At 45.1% G+C, this 10,382-nt stretch overlaps 1 protein-coding gene across 1 annotated transcript in view; it reads right to left on the bottom strand.

Annotated features, from left to right (window-relative positions):
• Nucleotides 1–4,049: 4,049 nt before the first annotated feature.
• PANK1 (pantothenate kinase 1) overlaps nucleotides 4,050–10,382 on the bottom strand; it is a 72,691-nt gene continuing 66,358 nt past the window's right edge. Inside the window, 2 exon segments of the mRNA XM_004701349.3 lie at nucleotides 4,050–5,527; nucleotides 10,201–10,326. Of these exon segments, the coding sequence (XP_004701406.2) occupies nucleotides 5,468–5,527; nucleotides 10,201–10,326 (186 nt within the window). The 3' untranslated portion in view covers nucleotides 4,050–5,467.

Below are 10,382 nucleotides of genomic sequence, written 5' to 3'. Positions count from 1 at the left end.
CCCCATGGGCCTATCCTTTTCTTAGGAAGTGACTGTGCTCATATGATGGTAGAACTAAACAAGAAAAAACAAAGACTTTTTTTTACTTAGCCTTGGGGAACTCATCAACAATATCTTGCTGAAAAATATTAAGATACGTTGTAAAAGATGATAAAACTGCTAGTGGCTGAGCATAATTTGAAAACTTCAATGAAAAGGACATCGTTACTAGAATGCTTAGTGTTCACACTGGTCGTGCTGTCAGGTAAACATTACAGTACTAACCGCAAGGTCAGCATTTCAAACCCACTAGCAGCTCTGTGGGAGAAAGATGAGGCTATTTGATCCTGCAAGGATTTATAACCTTGGAAATCCTATCTAGGGTCACTATGAGCTGGAGCTGAATGGACGGCAGTAGGTTTAGGTTAAGAAGTGTTTACCTGATAGAAGTGAGTGAAAAAAGGAGGCAAAGAATTTTTATCACAAAATTTTTTTATTTTTCTATTGTGATGGATGCTTGTGAGTCTTTTTGTGTACAGAAATGATCACCTTGTGGCAATCACCAATACAGGCCAGCTGGAAAATGAAGTAAACAACTGTCTGACTTCATGACAGAAACAGGTGATTGTGGCTTGGCTTAAAAATTTCAAAGAATTCAGGGTCAACACCATGTACAGGTTCATACAAGCGCTCTGTCTCTGGAAAACAGTTCAATGACTCTGGTGATCACAAAGGCATTGACGCTGGACACGGGTGAACAGCAAGAATATTGTTTTGTCAGATGCACGAGTAGGGTGTGTGTGGTGGCGGGGGAGAGGCGTATTTTAAAATGAATAATTTCAGATAATATTTGAGATACACAGGACAATGGAATGAATTTAATAGAAAGAAAATGAATGACCCGCTAAACCGGTTCTCAAACACGTGTTTCCTTTTCGCCAGAGGCAGCAGAAAGGAAAATGAGGTGACCCTGGCTGTCGTCACTGAGCAGCTGAGGCCATGACTTAACATCTCCTCATGTCGTATCACCACCTTTCCATCAGAACCTGTCGTAAGCTGCTTCTTTCCTTCAGCGTGGATCACGCCCTGATATGCTTGAAGCCTTGCCCCCTCACTAGAACATAAGCTCACTGACCACAGGGCACTTGCTGGCCTAGTCACAGACGGATTCTGCACGTTACCCAGTGTCTCCTGGACCAATGACATTTAGTAAAAATGAAATGAATGAGGAAGGCGTGAACGAACACCTGATAGACCCAGTAGACAACACAGATCGATTACATCTTCTTCCCATATTTGGGGACATGTAAGGATGTCCAGGAGGGAAAGGGGCTTCTCTCTAAACACCTCTCCTGAGTAATGGGGTTGATGCCCATCACTGGTTCTCTGGGAACACTCTCGAGTTTATATAACCACCTTGTGGAGAACCCGGGACTACCACTAAGCAGCTACTTCATGAGGATTGTTACAATCGAGGGAGGAGGAGATCCAAGATAATGAAACGGTCTTCAGGAGCACAATCATTGGTTTGCTCTTTTCGAAACGCCACAGGATATTTTTCTCTTTTGATCCCTTTGAAGCCAGACTGAGTCTAGGTTTTCTTTTCTCCAAACTGTTCAAGGGCTCCACACTGCGGAAAAGTGCAAGGTCTCAAGCATGGACTATGAGTCCTTCTGTGGCCTGGATGTTTTTTCTCTTAGCTTCTCTTTCAGGTACTAGGTGCCTACCAGCTGGAGCAAACTGCCCGCTCCCCAAAGAAACCGGATTGTCTCTCCCCTTGGAACCTCTGCTCCATTTGGGAGGCCCTTTTCTGCTGGGCCAGCCAGTGGATCAACAGGAAGAAACTAGTGTTTAGAGAATGGGTTGGCAATTAGTCCACAGCTAGTAAAAACCTCAGCTGGAACCCAAACCATTTCCCGCTATACTATGATCCACCTAGTCACTGGTGGTGACTCCAGTAAACCTTTACAGCACCCTTCCCCAGCAAAACCAATCATCTCTCCTTCAAATGCAGGCCTTCTGAATCGGAAGTAATCTTCCAAGATTTCTTAAAAGGGGCTTGGCCCATGACTACCCCACCCCTAAAGCTGCATTTCCAACCACTCCTCCCTTCTCTCAGCTTGAGACACATTGGTCTCCAGAAATGAAGTTCTCTCCCAGGTGTTTGCTCAACTTCATCTGGTTCTCTGCTCAAAGGTCACCTGCTATGAGGAGTTGCATTTGACCTCTCGAAGCTAAGGTGGCTTTCCCCTTCTTGTTCTTCTGAGAGAACCACCTCTTCTCTAACCTATAACCCTGCCGCATTTCTTTGTAGTAGCGATGAGGACTTAACATAGTATGCTTGATCATGTGTCTGTTGTTTCTATAAAGCTAACTCTAAGAACCCTAGAAACCTTGGTTTTGGCTCGCTGCTGATGTGAATACGCACAGGAACCAATGACGGACCCCTGACGCTTTAGCATTGGTGTGAGTGTTGGTTTGAGCCACCTGTCTTCTCCCACTGGACTGCTAGGGTTATATCCTGTTCTTGTCTCTGCGGCTCGCTCCTTCCTGGCCCAACATTACATCTTAACATTCTTTATATGGCTGAATGACTATGGGTATGAATTACCTATGACAATGTTTTTCTTTCTTTTTGGTGGACGTTTTTCTAAAAAAGATGCTCTGACTCCATGTACACTGCATAAATGGAGGAAAATAATTAGGGTTCCAAAATCTGTTTATTTGAAACTCCTGGAACTAGATGTTTAAAAATCCAGAGTTACTCACCACTTACATCCCTAGCAGGGTGGTAATTTGTATCTAAATATAGTATTAGCAGTCTAACAAAATCTATTAGTCACAGAGTACGTAAAGAGTCCTACTATGTGCAGTAGGTAAAAGTTCAAGTCAGGTTTTATAGCCAAGTAAGTGATCAGGACAAAGAGAGCCTTGGGATTTGGGAGCTGTGGAGGAGCATGTGGACAGGGGACCTTGGAGGAGAGAACCAGATGAAGGTGCCAGCTGACTGGCGCTCAGTGAGATGCTTACATGTTCCAAGGTTCCCACACTCTGTCAGGCTGGGAAGCACTGACGGAACACAGAAGTTAAAGCCTGCATCTCCCTCATCTGAGCTAACATATGTGCGGCATCTGCTATATACCAGCCCCATGTGCTAAGTCCAGTAAGTAAGGCAGCAAAAAGTACTCGCCTCCCTTTAAGTAGGAAGAAACTGAGGTTTAGAGAAAGGTTTAGCAATTTGCTACACAGCTAGTAAACGGCTCAGCTGGGACCTAAACCCAAAGCCTCTCACACTATGCCATGAATCTCCTCGTTACCCTGACCTCATGTAGCACAAGATACAAATCTCTTGTGTAAGTTTTTCTGTGGTCCTGAGTTTAAAGGTTTTGGTTTTTTTTGCTAACTCAAGTGAGTATAAAATTCCGTATCCTGTAAGTTCATCTTTGAAGGAAAAAAGGGGGGAAACGGCCCAGCTTCTATAGGGAACTGACCTTTAACTTCTATTGGTATAATGGAATAATTTATTGCTTTAGCTATACCATTGTTTTAAGTACTTCTAGTGAGAGATCAAGTGATTTCAGATAATAACAAAGTGTATACAGTCCTATTGACTTGCCCTGATTTCTTTTGCCAAACCAACACCCACGGCCTGCTCCTCCCTGACAGGGTTAGAGATGGCAGAAGAGACTCATCAAAAAGGCACTAATGATCGAGAACACGCAGGCGTGTACATTTACCTTTTGCAAGGACACCTTAGTTACTTGGCTTGTTTTCATTACTGTGATGGCCACAGCAAACACGATCTTCTCCTTCAGAATGATCAAATACAGCAAAACCATTCTGGTCTTAAGGAGATAGTTATATAAGAACAATAAAGCTAATTGGAAAATCCCTACACAGGGCTACAGCTTCAACTGAAGACAGCGCTCTGGACCTGGAAGCACAGTTGTATGGAAACCTCAAGCTCTGAGATGTCGAGCAGCAAACCATGACACACATTCGTTCTAGGGCACACAGCAGATATGCAAAACGAGGATCACGAGAGGAAAATAACACATACACTAAAAACATCACAACAGAAACGGGCTTTATTTCAACAAGCATCACCTTCAAGACCAGAAGAGAAGTAAGTTAGAGATGGTGCTCCGAAGGCAGAACCAAAGACCCATCGCGGAACAACTGTGCTGCCCTTTAAGAAACCCCGTTCAACGGTACACTTAACCCCCAAACCAGTCTGCTCTGTATCATCAGCTCTTAAGCGTTCTAACATCGGTACAAGAGTCTCATTCGAATGAGACAGTCCAATGGGAAAATTACTCATCAGTCCCTATGATGTCTTCAACAAAAAGATTCAAGGTCAGTATTTTTTAATCTTAAAACAAGGATTGAAATGCAGATTTAGATTGAGAATATTAAAAACAAAACAAAACAAAAACTTTAGCATTATTATTTATAAGATACCTTGTTACCAAGCTCCTAGGTACATACATGTACACAAAAAATAGCTCATGGCTACGTAACAGGCTAATCCGTGAATTCCACCCCCAAGTCTCTTGATGTGAACAATAACCTCCCTGCACAAGGATTTACTGCCTCTCTGCACTGAATGGATGAGGACGGTTCATCATACAACACTTTAATAGAGCCTAACATAAAGTAAATCCAACAAAACAAGGCTATATTCATAAGGGATACTATAAAATGGCATATTTTGAATTTTGGCCAGACCCATTGAATTCAGCAACACATTCAGAGTCTTCCTTGGGCACTTCTGAGGTTTGAAAGATCTGGTGATTAACTTTGTATTGAGTTGGTCAGCACCTTCAGTCACAGGAACAAGTATGTTGGAGAAAGGCTTTCATCTGGGTCAGCAGAGGGCGGGGAGACCATCCCAGGACAGAAGTACCGTGGAAGGACCTTCTTTGTTCAGAAGACATTCAAACAGGAAAACGAGACCAAAAAAAGGGAAACAAACAAAGACAGTGCTCGCAGTAAAACATGCCAGATTTGTAGTTTCATTTGAAACAAACAGCAAATCATGAAACGTCATGAAAAATATACGTAAAGGTAAAATCTCCTAGAGTGATTACTAAATGAAGTTAAAATTGCCACACTGATCAGTAAACCCCAGAAGAAAAACTTAAGATAACAAAACCGCTTTTACATTTCAGGTCCTTCTTAAAAGAATCATACAACACATTGCAAAGTTAATGCATAAAATTAGTTAGGTTTGGCCACGCTGCACAACTTTTTTTCTTTTCTCTTTTTTTAAAAATACAGTAGACAGAAAAAAATCTTGTATTCCCCATTTTGAATCATAAGCTCAAAACGTAAGTATAGAAGACCGGCGAGAAGGATTTTTCAACTATTTACAAGTCCAGCAGGGTGAAGTGCCAGAATGGCTTGGCTTCCGGCTGCATCGTGGCTTCCACCGCGTCCAGCAGCAGTTTCCAGTGCTCACGGGAGGCTCTTTCCGTGCCGCTCCTCTTTACAGGTCAGCAGTCATTTTGAACAGTTCCAGTAGGGCCCCAACAGCTCCAAAGTAACCCTACAAAACAACGGGAAAACATCCGTCTGTCTTTGCACATTAGCAAGTACTTTTGGTTTTCATACTCGGAATGACTTTGCTTCATGCCGTCACCCTGGTGGCATTGTGGGCTATGTGTTGGGCTGCTAACTGCAGGGTCAGAGGTTCAAGCCCACCAGCTGCTCCATGCATCGTCTGCTCCCAAAAAGACTCACAGTCTCAGCAACCCGACACAAGGTCACCCCGAGTGTAAATAGACTTCACGGCGGTGGGTCTGGTTTGGGGGGTTAATGCTGTAAAAGAAATGTAAGACCGGAACTCTTTGCCATGAGGGATGGTGGAGGAGGAATAGTGGTATTAACTGTAAAAATATTAATACTATTAATACCACCAACCATTTATTGAACACCTACTTAATTAAATAGACTGAGTGAGTTATAATGTGCTTAGAACAGTGTCTGGCCCATAGCGTGTGCTCTACAAGTACTGGGTATTGTTTATTACCATTGCATTTGAATCTCTGTAATGGTAAAATTCCTATCACCCAATGAGAAATGGACGCTAATAAGTAAAATACTGTCTCAAGATCACGTAGCTGGTGCCAGAACCCAACCCCACACCCGCCTGACGTCGGAGCTCTCACTGGGGAGCAGCCCAGTGTCCCCTCTGGAGACTTTGGAAGGTATGAAATCCGTGGCGCATCCCCTGCTTGTGTGAAAAGAAAAGGCCCTTTGCTTAGAGAACCTGATTCCCGAAAGACAGGAGAACCGTACCCCCGCCCCCCCACTGGTATTTGTCATATTCAACAGCCACAGTGGAAGTGGGTGGGAATATGTCCGATACCAGATGGCGGATCCCGTTACAGCTGCCGACATTTGCGGTCTCACTACCCACACTGAGCCCGATCCACAGGTGTCAAGTCAACCTGGGCTCAGAGTGACCCTAGAGGACAAAGGAGAACAGTCCAGAGGATCTCCAGCGCTGCCAGCTGTACAGAGGAGCCTTGGTGGTCCTGGGGGTTAAGTGTTGGGCTGCTCACTTCAAGGTGGAGGCCAACCCCAAGAGCTGCTCCGTAGGAGAAAGAGGCGGCTCATTGTTCCCGCAGAGATGCACAGGGGGGCTAGGAGTCGGAAGAGATTTCATGGCGGTGGGCTCGGTTTTGGGTTAATGTTGTAGACACGAGAAACCAGCCTCAGAACCCCCACCCTGGGTCACCGTGAGCCGGATGGTAGTGGTGGAAGCTCCATGGAAGCAGGTTGCCACATCCGTCTTGCATGGAGGGGCCGGCAGGCTCGAATCATCCATCCTCTGTCAGCAGCCTCGCACTGACCCACCGCACCGCCAGGAACCCCGAGGCTCGTTGTGTGCCAGGAATTGTCCTAGGTGCTTTACAGGGATTTGCTCGTTTGATTTTCATGACAACCGAGACAAAGAGGAGGGGTTTCAAAAAGTTCCAGTATCTTTTAATTACATTTTCCCATGAATATCTTGAAGTCCCGTGGTACTGTGATTCCATTTTACAAACCCTAAAATGGGGACAGTGAGGTCGGGTTTTGCCTACCGCTTCTTGGTTAGCAGGAGGCTGTGCTCTGGGCTGTTCCACTAGACTGTCCTATGGGAGACGGTCGTGAATTCTAGTGGACTCACTGACAACTCCTAAGAATGCCTGTCCAGGAACTGTACTACCAGTTCCTTCCAATAGTTCTTTTGCCCTCTACCTACCTAAGCCAGAGTAAAGTTAGACTGTAGAAGATTTTCTGAGGCTACTTCCAGGGGATTTTAAGACTATTCTAAGTTTATTGGCCATACAAACTGCAATATGAAAGAAACATAGCAACAAACCAAACGTGCATATTCCAGAGGCCCGGGATTGGACAGTGCTACCGTTGATGACATTTTTCCCTGAAGAGGCGAGGTTTCTCAGAATACGAAATCTCATTTTCTACTCTCCTGACTTTTAGCCCTGGCTCTTCCCAGGCCTTGCTTTCTGCATTAGTCCGGGGGGAGGGCGGCCAGACCAAGTAATGGGTGTCCTGTATTTTGTTGCTAACCTGACCACTCGCCGTGGAGACCATGCTTGCAGTAGGCTCTTTCCCATTTCTTCTAGTTAAAGGGAAGGGTCTGTTTTTTTTTCTCAACAAGTCAAGTCATAACACAGAAATGCAAATAAGTAGATGAAGAAGGGGCTGCTCCCTCCGGCTTGGGGACAGAGGAATGAAGAGCTGCAGCTCCACCCCTGAATCTTTACACAAAAAGCCACTGTGCACTTACACCGACAGCGAAAACATGGCTGGGGAGAGCTATCAGCCAGACTAATCGTTAAGATAGTCATTTCTAACATAGAGCCTTCATAACCCAGCATGGTAAGTCCTTAATTCACAGGTTGACTAAAATACGGGCACACCCAACCCAAACCACACTGCCATCAAGGCGATTCCTACTCAAAGTGGTCATGCAGCACAGAGCAGGACTGCCCTGTGCGCTTCAGAGGCTGTGAATCTTTACGGCAGGAGAAAGCATTCTTCTTCTCCCCTGGAGTGGCTGGTGGGTCCGAACTGCTGACCTTGTGGTTGAGCAGTCCATTTGGTAACCAACTACCCCACCAGGGTTCCTTAAATATGGGCATGGTCAGGTGTAAACAACTTACAAATGCATCAATGACATTTTAAATGAATAATTCCGTTTAGAAATGAGAAAAGTGGCATTTGATTTGATAGTCAAGTACATATATATGACATATGTTCATTAATTGATTTGTTTTCTGCCACATACGTGGTCCCACGTGTGGTGGAACAGCATGGTGCTCCATGGGGCTGTCAATGTGGCTTTTTAAAGTGGCTCACCAGCTTTCTCTTCTGAAGCACCTCTGGGTAAACTTGGAATGCACACCTTTCAGTTAGCAGCTGAGCATCTTAACTGTTTGCAGCACCCAGGGGCCCTATACATCTTTTTAAAATTTTTTTATAGTAATCATTTTATTAGGGGCTCAAACAACTCAACACAATCTATACATACGTCATTTGTGTCCAGCACATTAGTACCTACGTTGACTTCATCGTTCTCACAACACCCGCTTTCCACTTGAGCCCTTGGTGTCAGCTCACCCCCCCCACTCCCCCCTAACCCCTAATAATTTATAAATTATTATTATTTTATCATATCCTACCCCATCCAACGTCTCCCTCACCCACTTCTCCGCTGTTCATCCCCCAGGGAGGAGGCCATATGCAGACCTTGTCATCTGTTCCCCCTTTCTCCCTCACCCTCCCTCCATCGCCACCCTCTCCACTGGTCCTAGGGGGTTCATCTGTCCTGGGTTCACTGTATTTCCAGTTCCTATCTGTGCCAGTGCACATCCTCTGGTCCAGCCGGATATGCAAGGCAGAACTGGGATCATGGTAGTGGGGGGGTGGGGGTGGGAGAGGAAGCATTTAAGAACTAGAGGAAAATTGCACATTTCATCGTTACTACACTGCACTCTGATTTGCTCCTCTCCTCCCCGCAGCCCTTCAGCAAGGGGATGTCCAATTTCCCCTGGATGGGCCCTGGGTTCCCACTCTGTACTCCCCTCATTCACAATGTTATGATTTTTTGTTTTAGGGTCTTTGATGCTTGATACCTGACTCCTTCGCCACCTTGTCATCTTACAGGCTGGTGTGCTTCTTCCATGTGGGCTTTGTTGTTTCTCAGTTAGATGGCCCCTTGTTTATCTTCCAGCATGTGGGACCCCAGATTGTGTGTAATTTGACAGCTTGGCACCATCAGCTTTCTTCACCACATTTGCTTATGTACCCGCTTTGTCTTCAGCATTTGCGTCGGGGTAGGCTGGTGTGCTTCTTCCTTGTGGGTTTTGCTGTTTCTTAGCAAGATGGCCGCCTGTTTGTCTTCAAGCCTTTAACACCCCAGATGCTGTTTCATTTGATAGCTAGGCACCATCTGCTTTCTTCACCAGTTTTGCTAATGCACCCCCTTTGTCCTCAGCGACCGAGTAGGGGCAGGCTGGTGTGCTTCTTCCATATGGGTTTTTTTGTCTCTCAGCTAGATGGCTGCTTGTTTGTCTTCAGGTCTTTAAGGCTTCAGGTGCTATATCTTTTGGTAGCTGGGCACCATCAGCTTTCTTCACCACACTTGCTTGTGTACCCATTGTCTTCAGTGACTTCAGGTATTATATCTTTTGGTAGCCAAGCATCATCGGCTTTCTTCACCACATTTTCTTGTGTACCCATTGTCTTCAGTGATAGTGCCACGGCTATTTTGAACATGGATTTTGCTGATTAGAATGCCATAGCTGTATTTATCCTGTTAACAAGTTTTTTTTTACATCCTCTGGTCTAGTCAGATTTGTAAGGTAGAATTGGGATCATGATAGTGTGGGGGGAGGAAGCATTTAGGAACTAGAGGAAAGTTGTATGTTTCCTTGTTGCTACATTGCACCCTAACTGGCTCGTCTCCTCCCCGAGACCCTTCTGTAAGGGGATATCCAGTGGCCTACAAATGGGTTTTTGGGTCCCCGTTCTGCACTCCCCCCCTCTATCACTGATATGATTTTTTGTTCTGTAGATCCCAAGGAGTGGCTGCTGAGTTCAAACTGCTAACCACAGAGCTGTGGTTAGCCGCTCAGTGTGGGGCCCACTACGCCACTTGGACTCCTAGTCTCCACTACAGGCTAATAAAATCATGCAACCGCAACCTACCTCATGTTCCAAGAAGAGAGCTTTTAGCTGTCCTTTGGACCAAAAATCCATGGCATATGCTAGCAGCTTCATGGAGACCATATTGATTCTGAGAAAATTCCCAACAAACACAACTCTGTCAATATTCTGAAAGACAGAAAGAAAAACAATTGAACCATCAAAAGAGCATTTAATAAAGACTC

Source organism: Echinops telfairi, unplaced genomic scaffold, assembly GCF_000313985.2.
Source record: "Echinops telfairi isolate 266 unplaced genomic scaffold, ASM31398v2 ScPeMD7_70;HRSCAF=299, whole genome shotgun sequence".
In the NCBI taxonomy this organism is placed as follows: domain Eukaryota; kingdom Metazoa; phylum Chordata; class Mammalia; order Afrosoricida; family Tenrecidae; genus Echinops; species Echinops telfairi.
The sequence above is the reverse complement of the archived record's forward strand: the minus strand, read 5'-3'. Positions and strand labels throughout refer to the sequence as shown.